The following is a 27,816-nucleotide window of genomic DNA, read 5'->3' on the forward strand; positions in this document are numbered from 1 at the left end:
TTTAATGCATGTGAAAAGTAAGATATGATAATCTTTTAGAGAGAGAGTATTGATTGTTAGGAGATATTTCATGTTAGCTATTCCTTTGCTTCAACCAGGTTATGTGTCTTCATGAGGGCATACGCATGCACACACACGGAGATGCAGAGAGAGAGTAGTTACTTTGTCGTATAATCACAGGGATCATTCAATTATTGGTGTTGGCTTCAATTGTTAGCATGTTCCACGAGTTGGGTCTGCTGTTTGATTAGGTATTGATAGATCTGTTTCTCACAGAGGTCACAATCGCGGCCAGCATTTCAAGCTGTCAATTTATCTGCCTATAATGGGGCATGCTAAACAGCATTATGAACCTGTAATACCGTCATGGCCGAGAGTTCACTGTTCGCTTTATTATTGATGTTGATGACTTGCATTCTCTGTGTGATTATCATGGCTGTGCACCTGTAAGACCAACTTTTTCGTCGAGTTGTAGTGCATGCACATAGAACCGAACTCAGACTGCATAATCCTATTACATAATTCTGCTGTGAGTATTCACGTTGCAAATTTGAGATTGTCTGTACGATGTCATGTCTGTGTGATTACCATGGGTCGATCTCTATGCTTCAGGACCTTGTTCTGTGTAGCTACTAGCTGGGAATTGATCTTTCTTTCCATTCTACAGAGTACAGACCAATTCACCACCAATTTTTCAGTTGCCATGTTAAAATAATATGCGGTACCCCTGGTGCCTTTATCGGTAGTGCCTTGACATTATGTGAAAAGAAGAGGAAAAGTTTGGTGCCAAAGCTTCCTATTAACATAGTAATTATAAAGTAAGAAAGACGGTGCCGTATTGGTCAGATGAAATTCATGCTGAAAGGGGTAAGGGGATGCCGAATTCAATATGAAGTGGATGACTGTGTTTTCAAATCTCCTTCTCGACAGAAAGTGGACTCCATGTAATGCCACTCTCCGAGAAAAAGGCATGCCACATGGAGAAATGTGGATGCATTCGAAGATAATTCTATAGAGACTGACTTTGTGGCAAGAATTTTAAATTCCAAGATGAAATCACCTACAGTTAATTTCGGAAAGGTGATTGAAAAAAGAAACAGTATTTGAATCAAGAACCCTGCTGTTTAATAGGATATTATACAATATTCACTCTATGAATGCATAAGCAGGCAGTAATGAAAAAATTACCAAAGCCTGCACTTGTCCTTGTTCCTCGCCTTTTCATGTTTTAAACCATTTTTTTGTGGATTACCAAGAAGGTGTTTGATACTGTGTGTTTCAATTGTATTTAAAAAAAAAATATTTTTTAGTTTTAAATTAATTTTTATTATTATTTTGATATGATAATATCAAATATAATTTTTTAAAAATTAAAAATATATATTATTTTGATATATTTCTTAACTAAAAATATTTTAAAAAATAATTTTTACTGTTATTATTATATGTGCACCACCTTCATGTATATATAGAGAGTAGCAACTGGCCTCGATTTCCGCACTTTGCTGCAAAGTTGAATTATTTTTTTTATTACAAATCATATACAGGTTTTGAATAAAAAAAAGGGTCATGATAAATATGCAATACGTTAATTAAAACTAAGTTAATTAAAACTTGGGATATCTCATCAAATTCACGTTTTAGATCATTTGATTAAAATTAAAATACAAATTAAATTTTAATATTTAATTCAAAAGTGAATTGAAAAAAAAATTAGTAAAATAAAAAATAAAGATCAAGATTAGCATAAAAAATAAAAACATTACTGTAATTAAAGATTACTATGAAAAACCAAAAACACGCCTTGATATCGGGTTTAATTTTTTTTTATTTCAAGAGTATTTTTATTATTTTACTGTGTATTTTAATTGTTTATTATTTTTATATCTAGTCAAATATCAAATTTCTCCAAACTTAAACTATAATAACAAAAAAGATATTGTGAAAAAACAAAAATAATCATTGATGCAGGTCCAAACTTTTTGCTTTAAAGGGTATTCTGATCATTTTATTGTGCAATCAAGATGAAAAAAATACTTATTTATCTTCGATCAATTTAAAAATGACAAATAAGCTACGTGAAAAGATTTTAATACTATTAAAAGCTAGCGTAAAAGTTTTTAAGTGAAATGGTAAAAACATCATTATATTGTTCAAGTAAACAACACTCATGTATTGTATAAGGGGCTATAAATTTTTTCCAATGGATTTTAGTTTATTTTAATCTCTAAAATCCCTCAAATTGCAAATGCTTAGATTGGTATTTGATGTTTTATTTAAAAGAAAAATTAAAAGTTTTAACTTATCAAAACAAGGTAGAGATATATTTAATTCAAGTGAAAGTGGAGGAAATTGAATGAATCTAAAATCTATTTTTTAAAAAGGCATTGTAGTTTTTTAATTTAAATAAAATTAATATATATGGTTTTGTCGTATAAATTTGTTATTATTCAAATATGACTTGTATATATATACGAAGTGAACATTGAAAAAAAAAATCTATTTAAAAGCGTGTAAAATGGACAAGACGAAAAGTCATCTAAAAGGGAAATATTATTATAATTATAATAGATATTTAATTATAATTCATATAAAAGTACAGATATTTAATTAGAAAGAAACTACAAAGACTATGCACACTTGATAAACACGTCATCATGCTACGTGTCAATCTAATCCAATGATCATGTTAGCATAAAATAGACGGAACTTAACAGAAACACTTAATCAGTAAAAATTTAAAAATTTATGCAATTGAATAACAAATATACAAACAATTAAAAATTCCATCAACTAAAAATACCATCAAGCCGTTGAAATCTACTGAGAAATAAATGGCTACTGGAAGAGCACTAGGAGTTGAAATTCCAAAAGCATGAGGGTAGTGATGGATTGGGAGGGGTAGCTGCTAGCCTATGGGTAATCAACAGGTAGGTAAAAATGAGGAGGGTGAGCAAAATCTTCAAGTCAAAAAGAAGTTGAATGTCCAAATGCCAGCTAGCATAGAAGTGGATTCAAGCTCCGTGGGAGGCCGGCCGGAGGCCTAGCTAGAGTCACACCGCCTGCGACCTGTATTTTCTCGAATAAAAGTCTCCTCTTCTAGCTATGGCCAGAACCTACTGTAACAAGAAGGTGTTTTCATGGCTAACAAGAAGCCCAATCTAGCCTTCTAATTTCAATCCTACGGCTAAACCTAAAGCCATTAGTGTTACTAGTGGCAGTTGTACATGCTGTCTCCAGTGTGGCATCAAAATTTGCTTGCTAAGAATATTCCATTTTGTAACCTCTGCTGTCGAGGACAAAAGCCCTTGTTGCCTTCAATTTACTACCAATGGACCCATGTTTCTTTTCGGACAAGAGGTCGTTTGCACTTGAAAATGGCAGTGAATAGCGATACAAGAGGTCGTTTGCACTTGAAAATGGCAGTGAATAGCGATGGATGGACATATTCTCCGAAGCATTTTTCCTCGTAATTTCTTTTCGTTATAGGGAAAGTGTCTGACCGGCAGCTCTAGCCAATTGCCCACCCATTCCGATTGTGATTTCTATGTCATGCATGGCCGTGCCCAGGAGCATATCAGTTGGCGTACATTATGCAGATAAATTTTATATATCGTATAATAAAGTAAAATACTGCACGAGTGAAAACCTAGTTATTTTTTTTCAAATTAAATTAATTTTTTTAGTGTTTTTTAATGATATCAAAAATAAAATTTTAAAAAATATTATTTTAATATATTTTAAATAATAATAAAAAAAAAACTCTAAGCCACAGTTACAAACATAACCAAAAAGGTTGCAGCCTCCCAAGAAGTCATCCTCGCATTGATAATTAGTGGCCATTGTGGACCCATTAAGATAAGCATTTGAAGGAATCAAGATTGAAAAGTAAAACTAAAGACCTTGTTTTCAAGCGGCGCATTATTTTTTTTTTATTTTGTTTGAATTTAACATGGCCGGTGAAGTTGGGAAATCCTTCTGTCCACGGGGGCATGTTTTTAAATTCGGTTTTCATCAAGATTGTTTCTCTTTTCAATCAGATTTCAAATATAACAAAATTTATATATTTATAGAAAAATAATTTTCACAAGATTGTCTAAAACCTGAGACCTTCAAGGAAACTAAAAAAAAAGTAAAACCATTTACTGATATATATACATATATAACCCGGGGTGTCCGAGTCAGCTTACGTGTACCACAACTAATCCCTAAATCCAATGAACATCCTATAAGTTCAGTGGGCATGTAAAGCATCGTGAGGGTGACATGCATGTACAAAGAGAATCGAACTCGGATGCAAAGAAAAAAAACAAATCCTTTCCCTGTTAGACCACGACATCTAGTGCCATTTAGGAAGCGTTTGGGAACGTGGTTCAACCCGCGTTCCCAAAAAAATTTTAATTTTTTTTTTGTTAAAATTTAATATGGTTTGTACGTTTTGGATCATTTTAATGTGCTGATGTCAAAAATAATTTTTTAAAAATAAAAAAACATCATGGGCATGCATTTTGGTACGAAAAATTATTTGAAAAGCACCCGCAACCACACTGCTAAACACGCTTAAACTGATAATTTTAACCTATAGAGCTGGAACACAGCCTGTACTTAATCTATTGATTGTTTATCTTTTTTATGCTTCTGTTCTTATCATCTCAATCTTTAGCAAAGGGCTTCCATGAGAAAAATCAAAGAGATCACATCGTTAATGCTTGGAATTCTACATTCTTGTCAATTCTAAAACCTTGCCAATGCTTTTTTTATCACATCACTAAATTCAACACCTTATCTTTAAATAATTTTAAACAAATTACTGTATAGTTTATCTTTTATTTTTTTTGTCACAAATAGAAATATGTAGTCAACAGTCAATAGTCAAATAAAGAATTATCATAAAAGCTGATACGGTATGAAAATTTCATGATAACGAGAGAGATTAAATTGACCACGGTGAAAATAATTTTTATTCTTGGAATGAGATATCTTTAAAAATAAAGGGTTGGACTTCAAGGAACTCGATAATACCAAAGCAAAGCCTATTGGTAGGTAATATATAATTTTTTTTCTTTGAGAAATTAGTATATAATTTACTAGATTTGTAATAATTCCGAGTTTAAGTGTTTTTCTCTTACCCAATTAATATTTCGAAATTTGCAACAATCTGTCTGGCAATGGCAGAGTGTTTAAGAGTATAATTATAATTATTTATTAAAATATATATTTTTAAAAAACTATTAAAATAATATTTTTTTATTTTTTAAAAATTATTTTTGACATCAGTATTTAAAAATATCTAAAAAATATTAATTTAAAATAAAAAAAATTATATTTTTTCAAAAATAATTAAAAAAAAAAAACAAACCGGCCGATAAATTGTAAAACAACAAATTCTGATCTTTAAGCTTTCTTTAATTAATTAAAACCCAGTCAAGGTCAAAAAAGTTGGCTTGACTAACTTGTCTTCGCCGCTTACCTGTCCTTGGCGGGTCCACACGAGGACCGATTCTCCATAATCCTTTCTCCAATCATTTCACGCCACGTCATCTGTTAACATGCTGTTGCAAGATTATATTCTAGCCCCTACAAATTCATGAGTATTTCACTTCGGCTTCTATAATAATAATTCTTCCAGTATCAATCTTGAAGCCTCAAAAAACTACAATATGCTCCATGATCTATCTACAATATGCTCCTCTATCTTTTATTCTTCTATTAAATTGACAGTTTTTAATTTTTATCTGAAGGAAAAAATCTGTTATATCGAAACTATTTTGCAAAACATACAGTGAAAATTCATATTATTTAGTAAAAAAATATAAAATATAATCCCCAGCATTTTTTAATAAAACAAAATATGTATCTCGAATATTCAAACATCAATAAAGCATTTAGATAAATCGTATGATACAGTGAATTTTTGTATCAATAACCTATTAGTAGGGGTAATCATTTTTTATTCAGTTTTTTTTTTTAAGTAACCAAACAGGTTATTATTTTTTTTAAAAAAAACCAAACCGGAACCGGTTCAAACGACCGGTTTCGGTTCGGTTATTTTAGAACAAAAACCGATTTTGGTTTGGCTCGGTTTGAGTTCGGTTCAGTTTTTTCAGTTTCAGGCTTATAAAACTGAACAGAACCGATTATTTTTTAAAAATTCTAATCGGTTTAATCAGTTTTTTTTACGAGTCAGTTATTTTTTTCTTCTGATTTTCTAAGTTTAATCAGTTTTTCAGTTTTTTTCTCACCCCTACCTATTAGTGTTTTTTGAAGCTAGTTGAAATGACAATTTCATCCGATCCAGATTTTTTTAATGTTCAAGTATTGGATTGCTTTTGAATTACGTGTGGTTTATATTGATAATAGTAAGACAATAAAGATCAAAATGTAATATATCTAAATATATAAGGATTGAGACGTAGTTTACCATATATTTCCTTCTCTTAACTTGAAATCACCAAACCACCCTCAAAAGGTAATCAGAAGGACACAAATACCCTTACAAACCCACCAAACATAAAAGCACAGGGTCAGGATCTAATCCATATCCGTCTCTATATATAAAGCCCCGTGGCCTCCCTGACAAACTCAATCGGTTATCTTTTCTCTCTGGTAGCTGTTTCTCCTAAGCAAAACTACCCCCGTCCTTCTTCTTTATCAGCTGCATTCAGCGCTTTCCCAAGAACTGGCTAACTCACAAGAAGTTCTGGCAGAAATCACTGCACCAAAGCTACCAGCATCAACAAAAGAGAACCAAGACGTGGTTCTTGCTTTCTATGAAGCCTTAAAGTCACGTGACGTGGACACGGTGCACAAGATCCTAGCACACGACCTTGAGTGGTGGTTCCATGGCCCGCCGTCTCACCAGTTTATGATGCGCCTTCTTACTGGTGAACAAAAAGACAACGACGTGCCGTTTGACTTCTCCCCTATCTCCATCACCTCTTTTGGAAACCTTGTGGTTGTTGAAGGGTGTAATACAAGTCGTTCCATTTCCTGGGTGCACGCTTGGACTGTTACGGATGGGATAATTACCCAGGTTAGAGAGTACTTCAATACTTCTCTTACTGTTACTCGTCTTGGAAACCAATCACAACCGTCTGATTTTAAGTCAAAGTCAAATTCATCATCAACGCCCGAAATATCTCTGTTGCATTGCCCATCCATCTGGGAGAGCACCCTATCCAATCGGGTCGGTAAGTCCGTGCCGGGTTTGGTTCTGGCTATTTGAGCGGACTTTGTTCAGGTGCATCCGGGAGTATTGTAATATACATGTAGTTTGGAATAAATAGGGTGCACACGTGTGTGTTTTGTGTGTCAAGAGAGATGTGAGTCTCTTAGGTCTTGTTTGGTTTGGTTTTGATTGTTGAAGTTGTGTGTGTGTGAAAATAGTAGGAGTCGGCCTAGATGGGGAGACCTATTTGGTTCACACTACATTTCCCTGTAATTTGGTATTTTAATTGTGCAATAAAGATGTGGTACTGCGATTTTCTTATTTTAAGCTTCATTCTTGTTCTAATTTTAATTTGGTGGATCATAGCTTTTTCCCGTTTTGTTTGTGACTTGGTCAAGATTGCGGCACTAGTGTTAAAAATTGTGCTATTACTAGTTTTTTAGTCCTTTAGCCTTTGCAATTGATTTTTTTTTATTATTCTCTAGGCATGCTGTGGTTGCGTTTGCACGGATTTTTAGTAAATTTTAAATTAATTTTTTTTAATTATTTTGATTTATTAATATCAAAAATAAATTTTAAATGTTATTTTAATATATTTACAGAGACAAAACACATAAAAAAGCAGAAGCCTTGAAGGAGTGTTTGTTTTGGACGATGTTTGCTGGTACTGTGTTGAATTTAAGATTTGGTCAGCATCGTTTGGAAATTGGAGGGGCAGCAGGTCTCCAAAGTCCAAACAACCCGTAAGATGCAATCGAACGCGTCATCCATCGGTGCGCCTTTATCGTTTATCACAAGCAAAATCTGTGTCTTAATTCTCGGCTAAAATATAATATTCTTACAGGGTAGCGAAGGGAAAGCATCAAACTATATATCGATAATTCTTTTTAACAGAAAAAATATTCCAACCAGCTTTGGTTCGGCTCTAAATGAAAGACTATTTGCTTTAGCTGTAATAATTAAGGAGAGGACATAATAACCATAATTTGCGAGGAAAGTAAAAAAAAATTACGTGTTTATTTATATTTGCAATGAAAAAATGGGAATTAAAAAAAATTATGTTAAGCCAGATTAAATTTCCTCGCACGGAATTTCAACAGTATATCTTTTATATCAATAAAATATATTCAGTGAAATTTAATAGTTTTTTTTTATACCGAACTTAAGACTTAAACTTGATAAACTGAAAAAAAATAATAAACCTCCTCTTGATATGCTTTTTTTACTAGGTGGAACTTTACTCCGCATGGTTCGGAGGTGTTTTGCGCGCGTACACACACATGCACTGGTGTGTGTGTATTTGTGAGAACTGGAATGGAAACAGCACATTTCTTGTCATTTTATAATTATTAAATCAAACGACTTATTTTGCCGGGACGGGAGCACGGTCGGACATGATCTGTAACAGCTAATACTTTCAAACTACACGGAGAGAGTAGGCCCGTTGTATCATAAACGTGCACACCCATATCAAGCATTTTGGGGCAACATTATCAAATTATTTTTATTTTTATTTTTATTTTTGGAACTCATGAACAGATCAATCATGATCACATGAAAGTAGCGGACAGAACAAGAAGTGGGTCCACGTACCCTGCAAGATTATTATGTAACTCTCTTTCCCTCGGCCAGGCTCCATAGGCTTCAATTTTTTCCTTTCTTTTTGTAATGGTGGGGCATACAAAAGGAATTGACCGCAGTTTGTTTCTGCGGTTCAAAAATAAGAAAATAATTGAAATATTGTAGTTGTCCATTATGTGATAAATTAACCTCTCTAAATTAAGCACCCTTGTATATGATTAACACAAGTACCTCAACAATAATTATTTTAATATATTTTTAAATAAAAAATACTTTCTACTTGATGAATAAGAAACACGCAAGATATTCGTTACTTACTTGGACGGAAGTAATAGCAATTTTTTTTTAAAAAAAGAAATAGTCAATAATACGCAATTCATATAAAAGTGTTTATTTTAAATGTAAACATCGGATGCCCTGTACGGCGCTTTTGCTGTGCGTTTTGTGGTGACATGTGATGGTGTGCCAGAACTCACATCCTGCCTTTATTTTTGTCGCATAGTTTATAAAGGCTCATGAATGTGGACACAATAATAATTAAGTGAAACGCAGATTAAGCAGATCAGAACTTGATTTTTTCTCCCTTATTTTAATAATTAACAACAAGTTGTGACGGAATAAACGTAGACAATACACATATGGCACCAAGTCCAATACTCAAACTCAGCACGTATCTGATCGCGTATATGAGCCGAAAATCTCGTCAAAGAAAACACTTGTTTGTTTCTTGGCAGACGATCTGTTTCAATAGCGTGTTTGAATTTATAGTTAAGTTTGTATTTTAAAGTATTTTTTATTTAAAAATATATTAAAATAATATATTTTTTATTTTTTAAAAAAATATTTTTAATATCATTACGTCAAAATAATCTAAAAACATCAAAATATATTAATTTAAAATAAAAAAAAATTTAATATTTTTTAAAAATACTCTTAAAACATAAAAATAAACAGGATGTTATCTGATAAAATAATCTGGATTGATTAAATTCAAATTCATTCAAGGAATAGCGTCTCAATGACTTCAATAAGGATATATTTTTAATTTTAATTTGCAAAGGTGTAGTATATTGGTCTGGCAGCCCATGTACACGTAATGATACGAAGGCAGCATTATCATGCTTCCTGTGATTAAAGTTTTTTTTTTTTTTTGGGAGTGTTTAGTATTATAATAACAGTTTTTTTTAAAAAAATATTTTTAATGTAAAAATATATGTAAATAATATTTTTTAAATATTTATTTTTTAATATCAACCTATTAAAAGAATAAAAAAAAATTAAAAAATAAATAATTTTTTTGAAATCACACGGAAAGCCGTGTTTACAAACAAGCTCTAGCTGAAAACTAAATGGCAAAAATATGTAAAAGCTATTGCTATTGTTTTTGTGCAAGTAGTCGCCTTTTTGTCCATCAAAATTCAAGCTCATGGGAATTAGGTTTCCTGTAAAAATTCGGAGAATTCTTCCACAGATACTCTTTTTTTTTCCTAAAAAAATATAAAGTTATTTTAAAGTTTGAAATTATTTTTACAGCCCTTCTCTTTTTTAAAGTTTGAAATTATTTTAAAGTTTGAAGTTATTTTAAAGTTTGAAATTAGTTATTTCATGGGAATTAGGTTTCCTGAAATTATTTTTTTCAGCCCTTCTCTTTCAATAAATTAGATTCTTAGCCTTAAAAATATAAAATTTTAAAGTTTAGCTCCTCTAAATTTTTTTCTCTAATTTGGCCGTCCCAAACTAAAAATTCTTGCTCCGCCCCTGCGCATAGATGCTTACTGTTAAGGATATAACTTGCTTTCTTTTCCTTTTCAATTTTATACTCTTTTGTGATTTTAGCAAGTAATGGTTCCAAAGAACCAAAATATACTTACAGAAGGTATATCCCTGTAACCATATTTTGATCTATGAGAGTGGATATTGGAGATCAGAGAGAGAGAGATACTAATAATTTAACTTGGTCTAAGTTTGGGATTGATTGCTGAAGGATGTCAAGCGGGTTAATTACTATACATGTTCCAACCCTAGCAAAGTCTGAACCATTACTTTGAATACAAATGTGATCAAACAAGAGCACGAAAGCAAGAGAAGGTGGGGAATGTTGGCCAACATGAGCAGTGTTCGATGAATAATTTAGTGTTTGATTCCATTTGTACCCATATTCTTTATGTTTTCCACTTGCCTTTTGTGACAGTGCTTCTCTAGCTCCCTGCTCAAGCATTTCCGACTCCGAAGATGCCATGGTTTCTTATCCTTGCATGATCAGTTAGTGTAAATAACGCGTTATTTTTCCCCATTTTGATTCAATATCACGATAAGAAGACCAACATGATGGAATATTGATTTTTTATAGCAATAGAATCGGTTGATAGCTGGCCGAACCAAACAAAAGTCGATGCATACGATAACACCCTTTTCTCTTTTTTCGAAAAAAGAAAAAGGAGGAGGAACAAACCAGGCAGAAACTAGTCTTTTGCTTCGAGATGCTGGCGGTGCCCTCTTGCTTTAGTGCTTTATGCTAGAATCCATCCACTTTGATTTTTTCTGAAAACAACGTCGGAATTTATCCTGTTCGGAGGCTAGGTGGTGTTGATAATTTGAAGCGCCTATTGAAAATTGGAACTTAACTGCTCTCCTTGGAAGTTTCTTTTCATTTCTCGTTGAGTTCACATCGAAAGTTACACGTATGATGTAATTGATTGAAGAACACAGTCGATTTACTGAGCGGATAGACTTGGCGATTTCAGTGGTGGGAGATGATGTTACACGTCAGCAACTTATTGACGTTTCGTTGTTTTCCTTCCATGTATTTTCACACCGAGTTCCTGTCATTTTCAGTGCCTTTGTTTTTCTTTTTCCCGGGCATAAAACCTTTTAATTAACTCATGACAAATCTATAGTTTTCTTTTTTCTTCCACTTATCCTGTGCACAGGCAGCGGAGAAAATTTAGTTGTTAGTTCAATTTCACACGTAACATAATTGGACTATCCAATTAAGCAACAGTATGTTGATTGGACCGGCTTTAAGCTTGACGTGAGCTGCAGGCCGAAGTTTAAGAAACGTTGTAATTTTTTAAATTATTTTTGTTTGAAAATATATTAAAATAATATTTTTTATTTTATAAAGATTATTTTGATTTGAAAATGTTGAAATAATATAAAAAAATTAATTTTAAATTTGCTTGGGGTCACTTGAGACGTGAATGTCATTCTGATTATCAATTGGTTTTTTCCAATCAGGTTCTGGAAAGGTGGCATATATAATAATGACCAATGAGTATTTAAATGACCGGCCTGGTTGAAGATTAAAACATTGGTAGAGGATATTGATGGGAAGAAATGCCATTCTGAATTGTTATTTGCAAGAGTGCTCGGCTCGGGATCTTGAATACAAGAAAACTATATTTTTCAGCATATTGATAGTAGTATCTTTAGTTTTAGTTTAATGCATCAAATTGAAAATTAGTTTTGAATTTCGTTTGGTTTTTCGAAAATCATTTCTTGTTTTTTTATATGCTTTGAAATTAAAGTTGTTTTTTTTCCCCACTAATTGTTTGGTTGTTCCACCTTTTGATATATATTAATTTAGCGTGTTTGATATTGTAATAAAAATTATTTTTAAAAGTGTTTTTTATTTAAAAATACATGGAAATAATATTTTTTTATTTTTTAAAATTTATTTTTGACATTAATATGTTGACAAATAATCTAAAAATAAAAAAAAATTAATTTAAAACTAATAAACAAATAATTTTTTTAAAAATATATTTTTAAAATAAAAAAATAAACAAGCTTGAGTCTCTATATAGGTTTTTTTTCTTCTCATAATTAAACCAATGATATTACACCAAAGGAAGAAAATGATACAAAATGCATAGTACAAGGATTCAATCAATAAATTTTTTTTGACTCGTAGTGTCACATCATGTCATCATCTTTTCATTTCCATGTCATACATATCACCTTGTTATTGAAATGACATTTTATTAAAGCATTAAAGTCCAACTTACCATTGCTTAAAATTTAAATTTGATTGCTAGAGTTTCAAGAGTACATAATTGTTGGAAAATAATAAATGCTGACAGGGTCCACTGTAAGAATTTGTAAAATACACACTCGCTAGTTACTGCATTATTAACTCATTTAATGGATGTTTGCGCTTCTAATTTTAAGATTTCAGAGTAGTCGTAATAATTTATAGGAAACTACAGTTTGGAGTTGCTTATAAAGAGCTGGTAGCTAAACTTTTAAAGATGGTTTGGAAGTATAGTTGTAGTTGTTTTTTAAAATATTTTTCATGTTAAAATATATCAAAATGATATATTTTTTATTTTTTTAAAATTATTTTTGAAATTAACATATAAAAACAATTTAAAATATAAAAAAATTAATTTTTTAAAACACGAGCCAACTTGAGTTTACAAACGCTCTCCAAGATCTTCGAAGACAACACACACATAAACCAAGGATGTCCTATTAAAAAAAAAATAAAACTCGTGAGGTAGAAAAAGTCACTACTGGGGCCAGCTTCGCTTGACGGCCACAGCCCACATAGCCCTCTCTGCTCCACTTATGGGCTTGTAAAATGGAGTGTGCATTTATAATGCCTATCTGCCAATCTTGCCATCGTTAGGCCTGTCTATAGACATAATGGGCGTTTAATTTCAGACAAAACAGATGAACCAGTTCTGATGAAGAGAATCATGAAAGCTCATAATTAAGCAGCGGTCATGGAAGCAATGATTCGACAAGGAATTATTCAATCTCTGTGCTCCTTCTCTCACAGAAAGTGGCTGGCGTCTATGGATATTCCATTATCTGATTTGAAAACAGTAATGGGGATCTTTAGGTTTATTAAAATTGCTGGGTTTATACACGAGTGGTGTTATCTTACAATAAAAGTGAAATAAATCACACACCAGGATTGCTAGGTTAACACCCGCACAGGTATCACACAGCGACAGTCGCAGAGGTGGTAAAGAAACGGACCTCCCGCTCAAGGGGTGTCATTCTCGTCAAGAATTACGAGCAACGCCACAACGAATGCATAATCAACCTCTGGATAAACTTTAACCTTGTATCTTTCCTTCCCCTTGCAGAAACTCTCAAGCGTGAAGTTATGTTTGACCTGTGAAATATTGTTACATTAATAAATCTCATTCTATCATCCAAAATCATCCATCTACACCCTTTTTTTAATGGAAAAGAAACGGAAAGAAAACGATGTTCTACAATGTTGAACATTGGCAAAACAGATGTTGTTCCCATTTTCAAATCCGCATGGTAAATTATTATAGAAATTAGTTATGTAAGCATAAAGGTTATCCATTGGTACCTCTGCAATGAGTCTACGGCCTTCATAAACTTTGAATGACAAAGAAGTATAAGATCCACTTATGTGAAAGTCAGGTTCTTTTTTCTTGGAGTTGTTGGTCAAGAAGACGTTGATCGCTTTTTTAATTTGGAGAGGATGGGATTGCTTTACAGTGAAAAGGACATTGCTGTCATCCGTGCTTTCACCTGCATGAGCCTTCCATTTATGCCATAGTGTAAGTACCTTGAAGAAACCAAAAAGGAAAAAAACCATATATACTTGGTCAGGTTCTTCAATAAACGCAATACCAAACACAACATAAGATATACATACTGTAACAATTAATTACTTCCTGTGTTCCTCAAAACATTAAGAAGAATATATATGTTTTTTTTTCTGGGGATTATCAATTACCTTTCCGCGGATCGTGAGGATAGGAAAACCAGCAGGATCACGCAAAACTCTTTTCAACTGGAAGTTCCAGACACCACCATCTACCTGGAGGAGGAGGTTTCCACTGAGATCAAATACTTCAAATTGTGCATTGGATAGTTTTTTAATCTTCTTCTTGACAATCAACTCCAGGGGGTAAGGGGCGCAATAGTTTTCCCCAACCACACTAACAGGAGGAACCCCATAAACCGTCATTGAATTGCCTCAAAACCTACAGGAAACCAGCTAGCTAGAAGAAGACAATCAGATTTGTCGCCAGTTTTTACAGTTTAATTTGTGCCTGGGATTTTTTTTCCAAAAAACTGTTGGTGTAGTTTGGTTTGTTTCCTATTTTATAGTTGTCAGCATTATGTTCATCGTATCTTTAACCATTGAAGATTTTAAGTAAACAATCTATAATAGGAAGGGTACAGGTAGATATATCATCCTTTTGGCCTGTAAATGGATTTTCCTCATTTCAAATGAGAATTATTGTTGCCAGGAGTTTCGAAATGAACGTTGGAGAGCGTTCTGCGCCATTAATAGGTGTTTGTTTTTATTCCTTTTCAGTCGGTCAGAAACTGTAACGGCTTCGTAGGACGTGGCCTGAATCCTGACGGCCTAATCATTATGGAAAAAACTTCTAGTTTGCATGGTAGATCGTAAGTTGATTTTTTCTCGTCTTGAATCTTACCAGATATTAGTCATGATAAATTGATAATCGAAAAAACTAGAATAGGAAGCCTGCAGGGCTTTATAATTGAAATATAGAGAGCATTTTCTTTTTTAGTTGTATATATCTCGAAAACAAACTATAAAATGATCTTTCTGCTGTTTGCAATATTTGCATTTTGCAACAAAGATTTCAGAGACTTGTTTGATCACCTGTGTAATAGAATCCGCAATCAGTACTCTGCATGCTGCAAGATCATGGAAAAAGCTGCAAGATATATTAATGTGATTGATTAATAAATATCTGTTTGGGATCGAAATTAAGTTGAACCGACTTGGAATTGCGTTGTTGGATCCCCCCCCCCCCCTCGTTTTCTTGTATAGAGCATAAAATTAGAAGACAAATCCCGTTAATGGAGAAGAGAGATAAACTAGGGGAGATCATAGAAGAGGTTGCAAAGGTTTTATTTTATATATATATATATTTTTTATTTGGTTCAACAATTCAAAATCTTTAAATGATATTAACAACACATCTCCACATTTATATAATGTGTCTTTGAACTTAATAAATTAAAGAATTCAATAAATGTTTTCAACCATTAAGCTTATCCCTTGGAGTTGAAGTGATTGGAAAGTTAATACAGGAAGAAAAAAAAGCTAAGAACTATAAACCACATTTCTTCTTCTCCCTAGTACCCTATCTTAGGCCTTATTATGAAGGGGATTTAGATTTTAGGGGCTGGGAGAATTGACAAACCTACCTTGAACACCTCCTCCAAATTTAATTTGTGTTCGCTATACGCAAGAAAATTTCCCAAAGTGTTCGGAGGCTATATTCCCTGCTTCTTCTCCCTCGATCCCCTCAAATTCCAAGCACTTGAGGACTAAATTGAAAGGTTAATCCAAAATAAAATATTCACCCCCACTAACTACACTCTCATGTTAATTTCGTCTATCAAGTTTAATTTCAAAGATAGGGATTGGTAAATAGGATTTGCCATCTTTCAATGAGATCACAGTTTATTAGGGCAAATGGGGGTTAGGCCGTCAAACGAGAAAAGAGACAAAAACAGAAGCTCGCGGGACAAGGGTCTAAGGAATCCTCCTATGAAATCATCTTCATTATTCATTACCATGAATGTCAGATAAGGAAGCTGTTCAAAAAGCAGATAAGAAAGGGAAAAAAGAAAGAAAGAAAGGGCCCCTGAAATAAAAGAAACCAAAACCCAATAAAACTAAGAAGAAACCCCAAAAAAAAAAAAAAAAACTGTTCTATCCTCTTCTCTTGTATGGGAAAGTCACTTCCTTCCACGGGCAAACTCCTGGAACTCTCCAAAATAGTCTCTTCACACAAACCAAGACACAAAAGAAGCATCGTACCCGTTGTTCCATCGCGGCCGAGTGAGGTCCGGGTTGACTCGGAGCGATTGAAGGTGAAAAAGATGGAAGAAAGTTCTCTTATTTTGGATGGCCAAAAACGGGTGCCATTAGGCCAGGTTGTCTCTGATTGTGCTAAAAGATGGTTTGAAGATACACTAAAGGAAGCAAAGACTGGTGACATTTCCATGCAAGTTCTTGTGGGTCAGATGTATTTTAATGGCTATGGCGTCCCTAAAGATGTTGAAAAGGTTTAATCTGTTTTTTTTCTTTGAGTGCTTATTTTTCGGTTCTTTATGTTGTTTTCGTTTCTGGGTTTTCCTTGTTTACTTTAATTTTATTGTTGCTAGCGTTGTATTGTGTTCTGGGGTTGTACGACACAGCCATTGATTTGCCATTTCAAGGTTTTTGTGAGTTGTAAATGAGAAAATATTGGATTTTGAGTGTTATGCTGCCTTTGGTTTTAAACAAGGGAAAACACAATTCGGATCAGGTTGCCGGTATTTCTTTTCCATTTCACGCTTGTTTGTGTATATAACAATTGGGTTGTGCAGATTACACAGTATTCCGAGGCTTCTATGTTTGTTTGTTAGCCGAGGAAATTAGGAATATGAACAGAAGTTAGAGCTTTAATATTTTATAGTCCCTATTGCTGTTGTTTATAGATTCTTCTCTTTGCAGTTAGCAGTCAGATTGGGGGATGGTAAATACAATTTTGATTTTTGGGAGGTCACTGAAAGCCTGATGGATATCAGAAATTTGCGTTTTAAATTGGCAATTAGAACTGTGAACTATGCTAGATTTTCTCAATTTAGATTAATCTCCTTCGTGGTTGATTTTTGAGTTTAGGGTTGGAAAACATCTTCTTAAAATCATTCGTTTCTAACTGTTACACAATGCCAAAGTTTTCATTGTCTCCTATTCAAAACGAAAGAGAGTGTTTAGTGATGTATTTTCAGTGTGACAGTCTCATAGTATGTATAGGATAAAGGCTTTTCATTTCATTGTTAATCCTACATTCCTACCAGCGATTCTGAGCCTTCCACTTGTTATTTTATCTGCCCAGTCGTCTCAGTCGTCAGTTTTCTATTTCCTCTCTTTATCTTTTTGGTTGTGATTTTGCCATTCTAAATGGTCTAATATAAAATCGTGTTTAAGGGAAGTGCTTGGATTAGTAGAGCTTCAAAACGTCGAGCTTCAGTATGGAAAGTAAGCAATAAACGTCCAGGTACATGCTCTCTCTCTTCTCAGTGGTATTCTAGGGAATGGCTCCGTTTGTCTTACTTGACTTTTATTTGGACTTCTTTAGGTTATAATGGAAGTGACTCAGATTCAGAGGATGACAGGAAATAAGATCAAACTTTTTTAGTCCTGGCAAAATCACAAATGAGAACACCTGGTGAATTTCTACCCCTGTTGCTGCTGATTTACTAAGTTGTTTTTGATTGATTCTATTTCCATTTTCCCTCCATGCAGTGGTAGAAACTCATCCTTGGTACCGGTTCGCTTAAGAAAATTAACCATTACTGGATGCATAATAACAAGTTCTAAATTTTATGGCATGCTAAATAATGATGGGTCATGTTCAGCTTCAATGGATGCTCTTGCCATGCAGCTGTTTTGTTCATTCCTGGGAAAGCGTGAGAAGCACTGTTTATTCCATTGTTGCTTTGAAAACCACAAATTAGTCGAAAAGTTCCTGAAGTAACGCCATAGTGCTTAGGATTAGGTGGTTTTAGGAGTAAATATCAACTGCTATGAAGTTGCCTTGAGGAATTAGGATATCTACTGGACTGGTATATCGCCTTTAAAACCAGTGCCAGGAAACAAGACAGAACAGCTTCTACTCTATCACGTTTCCTAATCCTCCTTCCACGCATTGGATACTATATTAAAAAAACTTTTCTTTCTATGAATACTTCAAGATGCCAACTGAATCTTAGAGTTTCCCCCTGACCCCTGCTATGATGATCTATCTCCATAATGTTTGCTTTATTTTCCCGAGTTCTTAATCTTAAGCTGAACTGTGAAACAGCTTTCCAGTATTCATTTTGACCTATTTTACTCTATTACGCCATTGTTTCATATCTGATATTATTTTCTACTGGCAAATAAAGACAAATAGAGATGATGCTGGGTAGATCCAGGAAAAGTGAGGAATTTCTGAGTGTTGAATCTTTGCTCATTCATGAGGATAAGTAAATTTTGCTGACATTTGATGTATCTTAGATATATGAATGCATATTCAGGTCCCTATCAATCTATTCTTTACTGACTTGATGAACGTGGCTGTGATTACCTGACATAACTCCTTTTGAATTGCACCAACATTAATCATCTCAATGTTTTTGCATCTTCTTAATCACAAACCATCCTGTTACAGCCCTTGGCACTGTCCTTGGATAAAGTTTCTGTCTGTCTTTTTACATCATGCTGAATTGGCCCGCCTATCCATCACTAGTTTGTGGTGATTGTGAATTTCATCTTGTTATCAACAGTTTGTAGTGATTCTAAACAGTCAATGGTGTTTCCTAGAAGAATGGTTGAGAGAAGCTTTAATCACCCTTTAATATTAGCAAAAGAGAAATATAATTGCTGAGCATGCCATTGTAAAACTTAAAGTGAGAACCTGTTGAGAGCCCTTTACTCAACTGCTGAAATGGCTAGTTTGGGCTGTACATTGAACTCTAGTTTTTATGAGAATTTTATCAGTAAGCCATGAAATATGTTTGGGAGGGATTGAGCTGTGCAATGCTTTAAGGTGGAAAGATCTGGGAGGATAAACAAATGAAATATTGTTAGGTAGGAATGGCTGGCTGTTCAGGCTGATGGTCCGCCAGGAGAAGAAAATCGGAAACTGAAAAGATATAAAACTATTAATGGTAGTTTGCTTTTCATGAATGGATTTTAGCATGTTGTGAAGAGCTTCCATACTAAATTGCGTTTATCGTTTTTTGCAGTGTCTTATTCGGCTGCATTGTCTCTTTGGAAGTCCAGATGCTGATGAAATCTTTTGCGTCATTTGATTCAGTTTTTTGTTTTGTATCACCCAACTCTAGGTATGTTTTCTCAGTTGCAATGGTGTTTTTGCATTTGAAATTTTGGGCTATGATACGTTAATTTCCAGACTAGTTTTAGAAATAACTAGTATATTAGCCCGCGCTCTACAGTGGATCAATATTAATTTTTAAAAAAATATTAAAAGTTTAGAGAATGTTTTTAGAGCATTGGGTCTGACAGTCATGTTAGACCCAAAAGCCATGGGTCTGGCATGAAACATGGGTGTCAGATCCAAGAAGCGTGGGTGCTAGACCCAAGGCACTTGGGTCTGGTAAAAACATCAAATACAAGCTACTTTTTTGTTTTTTCTGAGGCTAAAAGCGTTATTGTATTGCACATGGAAATTGAAAAAACCTGAAATACTCTTTTCTAGCAGCCTATCATTTTTTGATCTTGAGGACAAAGAAGTATTTTTACTATTACGAATATTGTGAAAAATCAAGAAAGCCCTTGGTTAATAGTTCTAATTTTTGTTGACTCTAGGGGTAAAAGAGTACTTTAACTGTGTTAGAAATTAAAAACGACGCACACACTCCCAAACAATCTTCTAGTGACCACTGAGCCTGATGAAAAGATCCAAATACCCCTAAATTGAAGGCTTAAATTTAAGTCGTTAAAGGGTAAAAGAGTAAGGTTTGGGAGCCATGCTGACTCAAGCGACTTGGGTTTGGAAGCTATGTCAGACGCAAGCAAACAACAAATAAAAAGATGACAACTATGCATTTTAGTTGTTAGGAGAGATAAAAGAAAGAAAAACTCAAACAATTAATCACCGGCAACAATTTAACCATAATATTTATACACGTGTTGTACCATGTAGAAGAAGGTACAATTGTGCATCTCATGAGATGGTGGATAATCAAATTCAGCTGCCTGGAGGTGTCTCTTGCACGCGCCAGTAATTGTTCTATTAAAAAATAAAAAATATTCTATTAAAAAATAAAAAATACAACGTGATAATATTAAAATGTCCCTCCTTGCTTTTCTAAATTACATATCCACATAATTTTACTAACGCAATTTATAATAATGTGTTTAAAACTACAGCGAAATCTCCACGGCATTTAACTTTCCAGCCTTCTTTATAATTTCAGCGAAATCTCCACGGCATTTAACTTTCTAGCCTTCTTTATAATTTCAGCACCTCTCTCATGTACTCCTTACTTTTACCACGAGCAGTTTAGCAGTACGTGGAAATGAAGAGGATGCTCTAAAGGTCTCGCTTGGAAACATCTTCGATTATGTATTTTGGAAAAAGTTTTGCACTTTTTGTTAACTGGTAAATCCTTGTCGTTGGGTACATGGTCCTTGGGGCGTGGACAAAGACAGGAATAATGCATTTATAAACTGTTCCTCTGATATTTTCTCTTACCCATATGCAATGATTATCAAACATTCAGGGTTTTTGCATCTAGGTGCGGAGATTATAGCTTAGCACGCACGATATTTCCCTGCTTTTAGCCTCAAGTTTACTGGCTTCAATGGCATTTTCAATCCAACTCTAAATTACACAAACTTTAGTTTAAGTATAAATTTGGGCATAATTTCCAGACACCTTCTAAGCGGATACAGGGTACAACTTATGGGTTAATATTTCCCGGTCTGGGTTATGCCTGCTTACGTGGTCGATGCAGACAAAAACAAAAGGTCACTTGTCTGGACGGGTTAATTAGGTCAGTGCTATCTGCCTTCACGTCTGTCCTTTCTCCATTCCCATGGCATCTCAGGGTTTGATGAAGCCCATAACCCTACACGCTTTGCTCGAGCCTCCTTTTCCCACTAATAAGATGCATACAATAATTAAGACTGCGAAGAAGTTTGTAGTGCGGGAGTTTGCAAAGAACAATGGTTACTTACTGTTTCTAGTTCCCGGCGTTTATCATATGCAGTATAATGCCATGCAAGACCCTTCTTGAGCATTACTTCCTGTTACACATAGATTTTAGAAAATTCGTACGCTACTAATAAATCATATAAAGATCAATTCAAGAAAATGGGGGCACCACCTGTACAAACATTCCATTGCAATATATATCACCTACACAGCGGCGATAACGATCTTCTCCATAGACAAAGACTCTCAAACACTTGCCCTGAACAAGATTAGCTAGCTCCTCTTTCGCCTCTTTCCCGTATGGCATTGAACTCTCAGGTGCATCTATGCCCCTGCATTTTTTCCAGTCGAAAGTCATTAACCTCTGCAATACATAAGCCTAATTCGGGACCGAATCCTACAAGGAGCAGATGTCACCTTAATCGAATGCGATACTTTCGAGCAAGAATCTCCTCATTTTGAACATTAATCACCCTGCGCACGCAAACGAATTATTTGAAACGAATTTGTCACCCCGAGGATTAATTTAACAAAATTTATACAAGGGAAATCAGATAACCAACCGATATCCTGCTTCAACAATTTTTTTTTGAAGTGCATCTGCCTTCCCATAGTTCCTCTCCGCACGAGCTTTTGATCTTTGAACAGCGGCCATATGAACTTCCCCTGGAACAGAAGATGACTCCCTGGTGTCGGTCGTGCTAACATAAACTGTTATGGTATCTCCATCAGCTACAGCTTTTGGATCCACCTGGGTTAATTAATTCAAATGGTTTTATCACATCAAACCAACTCAAACTAACTAGATTGTTAATAAATTTAAAGTTTGATCAAGGGTTATTGCAATAATTAACTGGTAAAGTTTGCATCTCGAACTTGACCCCTTGAGGCAATGATGTTGGTCCCCCAGCAGAAACTTGAGCAAGAGTATGCGGAAGTTGGAGACCGTAGAAAGCCAATAAACCCTTTAAGGAAAAACAGGAACGATCATTTTGCATTAAACCTACCCCGATGTAGTAAGCATTCTGCACTCCTACAAGTCTAATGCTGAAATTGGTTTTCAATTAGTACCTCAACATCTGCCTTCTGGTGTCTCTTCAAGGTCTGAATAACAAGCCTAGCAACTTCTTCGGGTGTTTCTGGTGGGGGTTTTGCTTCTTTCCATGCCTCCAACAACTTTCTAAACCTTTTAAAGTCCAAAATTCAGATAAACTATATATCACTACATGCTTGTAACTTTACAGAGAATTAAAGATTGCTTTATAATTATTACCAATTAGCTTGAGCCTTCTTGGACGAGACCACATGCTTATCAAGTCCTTCTGGGACCTTAAGAAAACAAAAAAACAGAAGACACTCAACTCTGAAGATCATGAAATTATGCTAAACCATAACATGATAAATAAATAAAAACATAAACTCAAAAAAGTTCCATGATCACTCAGATTGACTATGACCAAGAATTTAATTGTACCATAAGCAGAGTCAAACATTGCCAGAAACAGCCAAAAAATGAGAAAAGTTTAAAATCAGAGCAAGAAAGAATACTTGGGAGGTGATTTCAAAGTGAAACAAATCAAGGGAAAGAGCCGAAACACCAACTGTTGCGGCTGATACACCGTCGGGTCCCAATGAATCAGAGTCCCCAGCTGTTGTTGGTTTGCAGCAATGCCCATAGAGGAACCTCAAGGCATTTCCCATTTTCAATTTAAGATTTGTTTTCTATAAAAAGAAGCTTAATTTATCAACAAAGTGAAGGTTTGAAACAAAGAAAAAGCTCTCCTTCAACTTTTTCGTTGAGAAGGAAGGAGAGGGGAAGGAGAAATACTTAGGCGAGGGAGTCGTAGATTTATGGGCAGGAATCTTGAGCGAGTAATTAACGAATAGGAAGGAAGAAGAACACGTAGCAGTATTTGATTTGTTTACGGGACAAGATAATGTAAAGTGGAGGTGAGGAACTTTTACAAGCAACGCTGAAAGTCTGAAACCATGCACTCCTAGGAGACGTTGCTTCAATTTCTCTCAATAAAAAAAACCTCTAGTCTATTTGGTTCCTAATCTATATACTCATTATCTATGGAGTCCCAAACTTATTAATTTTATCAATTTGATCCCAAACATTTGAAAAACAATTCTCAGTCAAGTCCTTTTATTAATGTTCATAAAAAAAAAAAACCTCTCGTCGTTTTTATTTCAAATTGATATCCTTTCAATATATAAATTATTCTTTTAGACAAAAATTGTAAATGTTCATTAATTTTTCTATAAATTTTATTCAAATCAATACATTTTTGGTGCGGAAATAGATTTAAAATATTAAAAAAAAATAAAGAAGGATTCAATTGAGAAATATATGAGATTTTAGGATTTTATTAAAAGAAATTTATAGATTTGGGATGCCACTAGAATGAGTATATTTAGATTTGAGTCTAAAATAAGGATTTTTTTATATAAAATAAAAATAAAAATCAAGCGCTTGATCTCCAACATTTCAGTGTTTCTTTGCATATATATGGTAGTAAAAATTACGTCGGATGCCACCGCAAACGTCGCGGACCGGATATTTGACGGGAAATAAATAAGAGCGGGCATTTTCTTTTAGGGGTGAGCAAAAAAACTAAAAAACTGATTAAATCGAGAAAACCAGAAAAAAAATAACAAAAAAAAACGAACAAAAAAAAAACCGATTAAACAGATTAAAATTTTGAAAAAACCGGCCGGTTCGGTTGGGTTTTATAAGTAAAAAACCGAACCGAACTGAAACCGAAAAAAACCGAGCTAAACCGAGCCAAACTGGAAAAACCGAGCCAAAACCGGAAAAAACTGAGCCCAACCGGAAAAACCGAACCGAACCGGAAAAACCGAGCCAAACCGGTTTGAACCGGTTTTTGCCCTAAAAAACCGAACCGAACCGAAACCGGTCGGTTTGACCTGGTTTCGGTTCGGTTTCGGTTTTTTTTTTTTAAATTCGGTTTAATTACTTTTTTTTTTAATAAAAATCAAACCAAACTGAAAATAATCACCTCTATTTTCTTCCACTAATTGAAAAGCCGTTACATGGCAGTGCAAAATTCGGTGTCAGCTTCTCGGTGTCAGCTTCTACTTCTACTTTTTTTTCAATAACTGCTATTTTTTTATAGCTCACAAAAGTTTTTTTTTTTTTTACTAGACTTCAATATTATTTTTTGGTCCGAGAGACGTGAAAAATAAAATAAAAATAAATTATTATAGAAATAATCATTATAGGAATAATTAATATAATTAGATTGATTTTTCAAAATATGAAGGTTAATCTAGAAGTATATAAAATAGATATGAAAATTGACAACTTCAAATATTATATATTGTTATAGTTTTCGGGGTTTTTTTCCTTTTAATTTGACTCTAACTTTCATTTTTATTATCCATGTGTCATGAAAATTGAAATGTACTTGTATTTTTCTTTTTGTGTAGTAATGAAACAATATTGTTTTTTTTTAAAAAAAGATACTTGGTGTGTTATTAAATTAAAAAGTAATTTATTAATGAAAAAATAAAAAGACAATTAAATTATTATTAAAGAAAAATGAAAGAACTTATGATGAAATTCCCTCCAAAAGATATTAAGATATTTCTTATTTCTTACAGTTGATTTTAAGATTACTCTATGGAAGGGCATTTCAAAGAAAAATGATAAAAGGACATGTTGAAGAATATGTTAAAATATAGGGATTTAGAACCTTGATTTTAGAACTTGGTATTGCTTGGAGAAATTGTCCAATGTACAAATATAAAATTACCTATAAACCAAATTAATATACTTATAAATTAAAACACACAAACGCGGGTGGCACCCACCTGCGGGAGCATGCTCAACACTTGACAGTCATTTCTGAATATAAATAATAATTTATATACATACAAATATTTAATTACCCTATAACCCCACATGATATTTATTATAAAACCACATGAAAATGATGGAAAGATTCCTATATGCGCCCTGTTTTTGTTGAAACTCAAAGATAATTTTGTATTTTAACTTTTTTAATAAAAAATAAAAATAAAAAAACCTCTTAATACATGCATATTCTTTTTCTCAAGGGCATGATTGTATTTTCACTGTTTATTTAAAAAAAAAAAAACAAAAGAAATCTCCAACCCAAAAGTTAAAATTTTATATCTTGAAGATCAAATCAATATCTATACTGTAGTTCAAGAAACTTAAACGAACCATTTTTTTCTCAATAATTATATCAATAGTAAATGTCTTTCATGTAAAAAACAATCTCACTCCAATTACATGCTTAGAAGATTTTTTTAATAAGAATAATTTTATCATTATCCTGTTGCAATTCATGATATGACACCGAGCTATTTTAGTTTTTGATGTAATATATATGCACCAATCCATAGTCTGCGGCCTAAACACGTTATCATCTGCAATGCCTTGCACCGACCCATTTGGTTGCATAATTAAGTACCGTTGTTGTAAGTAAGCTACGCTCGTTGACGAACGACGACGACGCCTTATCTAAAATATATATGAAATATATTTATTTATTTATTCTTTCCATTTTTTTTTTAGAATAAAATATTGAATTGGCTTGCGCGGATGAATGGACCTTTTGTTTTCTGCAGAAGAGAAAAGGGGGCATTTTGAATTTGGCAACCCTTAGTTTATCTAAAATTCAAATTTCTTGAATTGGGCATTTTATCTAAAATGAATTAACGAAATAAATTTTATCTAAAAAAAATTAACATCAGCTTTTTCTTAGTGCAGATAATTTTATTGTTTTGTCAGTGTATGTATAACTACTATTTACATCTATGTCATCAATTGCTAGTTGTTTACTATTTATGTTCGTCATGGTTAGCTATGATTAACAATTGACATTGATCAACAATCTTAAAACTTTTATTAAAATTTATAATAGTATGGCTCATTTTTTCATTAATTTATAATGGTTTAGATTCGTTTTCATATCTATGTTATAACCAATATTGTTAAAATCACAAGTTAACTTGTAAAATCGTACGATTTTATAAGTCAATATGTATATAACGTGTGAAATAAGGTTAAAAACTTGAAATCAGTCTCACTCAAAATTGGTCAAACTCGATCAAACTTGATACAATCTATAAAACCAGACCAATTTCACGAGTTTGAAGAAAGGAAAAAAAATGAAGTAATTAACTGACTCCCCCAGCCCCAAGTCCCCTTTGCGGCTTTGCCCTCTCTCAAGAATCTCAACCCTAGCACCAGCAGCTAGTTCCACTCTCTATCTCTCTCAAAACACTTTTTTTTTTCTTTACTTTGTCTGCGGGTCTGCCTCTGATTGTCTTCTTCTTTTGTGCTCTATGTTATTGTTATTACACTTCTTGTTATAAATTGTCTCATTCTTCTTATTTGTTAGCCGAACTCGTTTCATTCCAAGAATATTAATTGATCTATGAATCTTTTTCAATTCTTTTCAAGACAGAATGACACCAAAACTGTTGCCAAATTACTAACTTTGTAGTACAAACTAATGGTAACGGACTCAAGAAAGGCATCCTGTAAAGTGGGTTTAAAGTTTAAACTTTAAATTATAGATTTGTAGGAAATTGTTTTAACAAAGAATAAAGGATTGAAAGGCATCTTGCAAAACTTGTGCAATCTGATAATTAAGGGCTCGATAGGCTCGATATTCAAAATGAGAAACATTTTGTTATGCTTCTATAACTACTTTTATGATTTCTAATGCTAGATTTGTTATTTTGGATTCACTGATCTTTTTCCTTTGTCATTCATCGTTGAAATTTCTTGATTTCAAATGCAGGAACCCAACTATTAAGCACATCAATTGGTGAAAAAGCTATTTGCAGCGTGAAGAGATTGAATTGGTATATTTATTTAAATTGACATATTTCTTTGTTTTTGGTGGCAAATATATAGAATAAAATGACATACTTGACTCTTGGAGTAATTAATATTAAATTGCAATCATGTTCTATAATTAATTTATGAGTAATGAAGTTAAGGGTCTGCAAACTCTACACATGATTTTTATTAATTCTATTATGAATAGGCACCTACGCTTTTCAAAGTATTTTGTGAGTATCATTCATGATGTTAGAAACTTAAAAGATAAAAGAAGTGACCTTGATACTCCTATATATGCTTGTTCTAAGTCACTATCACTACATCCTGCAAGATGGTTATTTGAGAAGATGTTGTTTGATGGGCTTGCTGATAAACCCTGCATTCACTTCCTTGTCTATGTCATAGTTCGAGCCTTCGTCAAAATTGAAAATCATGACTTCCATGTTTGCATAATCGGATGATGATGCTAGTTTTGGTTACCGAAGTAGAGTTTGTGATTAGTGTAATGAGCTTCTGTCTAATTAACTAGAGCA

At 33.5% G+C, this 27,816-nt stretch overlaps 4 protein-coding genes across 10 annotated transcripts; 2 read left to right on the forward strand and 2 right to left on the reverse strand.

Moving 5' to 3' along the window:
• Positions 1 to 6,276: 6,276 nt before the first annotated feature.
• Positions 6,277 to 7,319, forward strand: LOC112328974 (uncharacterized). The gene is made up of 2 exons (XM_024610710.2): positions 6,277 to 6,315; positions 6,611 to 7,319. The coding sequence occupies exons 1-2, from the start codon at positions 6,277 to 6,279 to the stop codon at positions 7,223 to 7,225; spliced, it is 654 nt and encodes a 217-aa protein (XP_024466478.1). The 3' UTR covers positions 7,226 to 7,319.
• A 5,806-nt stretch (positions 7,320 to 13,125) lies between these two features.
• On the reverse strand, positions 13,126 to 14,965 carry LOC7464607 (protein LURP-one-related 14). 3 transcript variants are annotated; one of them, XR_002983918.2, is made up of 4 exons: positions 14,475 to 14,952; positions 14,082 to 14,303; positions 13,666 to 13,874; positions 13,126 to 13,564 (listed from the first exon to the last, which is right to left on the reverse strand). XR_002983918.2 is itself a non-coding variant. In XM_024609285.2 (3 exons), exons 1-3 carry the CDS (start codon positions 14,706 to 14,708, stop codon positions 13,743 to 13,745), a joined length of 561 nt encoding a protein of 186 aa, XP_024465053.1. In that variant the 5' UTR covers positions 14,709 to 14,965; the 3' UTR covers positions 13,548 to 13,742. The 3 variants fall into 3 exon arrangements, 2 of the variants coding, with proteins under 2 accessions (XP_024465053.1, XP_002316183.1); XM_024609285.2 differs by having other exon boundaries at positions 13,548 to 13,874; positions 14,082 to 14,276; positions 14,475 to 14,965; XM_002316147.3 differs by having other exon boundaries at positions 13,548 to 13,874; positions 14,475 to 14,951.
• Positions 14,966 to 15,996: 1,031 nt separating this feature from the next.
• LOC7474405 (uncharacterized) lies at positions 15,997 to 21,008 on the forward strand. 5 transcript variants are annotated; one of them, XR_002984462.2, is made up of 5 exons: positions 16,096 to 16,795; positions 17,703 to 17,772; positions 17,854 to 17,943; positions 19,505 to 19,603; positions 20,746 to 21,008. XR_002984462.2 is itself a non-coding variant. In XM_024611085.2 (4 exons), exons 1-3 carry the CDS (start codon positions 16,457 to 16,459, stop codon positions 17,895 to 17,897), a joined length of 453 nt encoding a protein of 150 aa, XP_024466853.1. In that variant the 5' UTR covers positions 16,063 to 16,456; the 3' UTR covers positions 17,898 to 17,943; positions 18,021 to 18,758. The 5 variants fall into 5 exon arrangements, 3 of the variants coding, with proteins under 3 accessions (XP_024466854.1, XP_024466853.1, XP_002315124.1); XR_002984461.2 differs by having other exon boundaries at positions 20,784 to 21,008; XM_024611085.2 differs by lacking the exons at positions 19,505 to 19,603; positions 20,746 to 21,008 and adding an exon at positions 18,021 to 18,758 and having other exon boundaries at positions 16,063 to 16,795.
• A 42-nt stretch (positions 21,009 to 21,050) lies between these two features.
• Positions 21,051 to 23,348, reverse strand: LOC7464608 (staphylococcal-like nuclease CAN2). Its single transcript, XM_002316148.2, has 9 exons — positions 22,987 to 23,348; positions 22,712 to 22,767; positions 22,510 to 22,624; positions 22,293 to 22,403; positions 22,002 to 22,189; positions 21,856 to 21,912; positions 21,611 to 21,770; positions 21,462 to 21,530; positions 21,051 to 21,383 (listed from the first exon to the last, which is right to left on the reverse strand). Exons 1-9 carry the CDS (start codon positions 23,137 to 23,139, stop codon positions 21,285 to 21,287), a joined length of 1,008 nt encoding a protein of 335 aa, XP_002316184.1. The 5' UTR covers positions 23,140 to 23,348; the 3' UTR covers positions 21,051 to 21,284.
• Positions 23,349 to 27,816: the final 4,468 nt, after the last annotated feature.

This window comes from Populus trichocarpa, chromosome 10, assembly GCF_000002775.5.
Source record: "Populus trichocarpa isolate Nisqually-1 chromosome 10, P.trichocarpa_v4.1, whole genome shotgun sequence".
Taxonomy (NCBI): Eukaryota; Viridiplantae; Streptophyta; class Magnoliopsida; order Malpighiales; family Salicaceae; genus Populus; species Populus trichocarpa.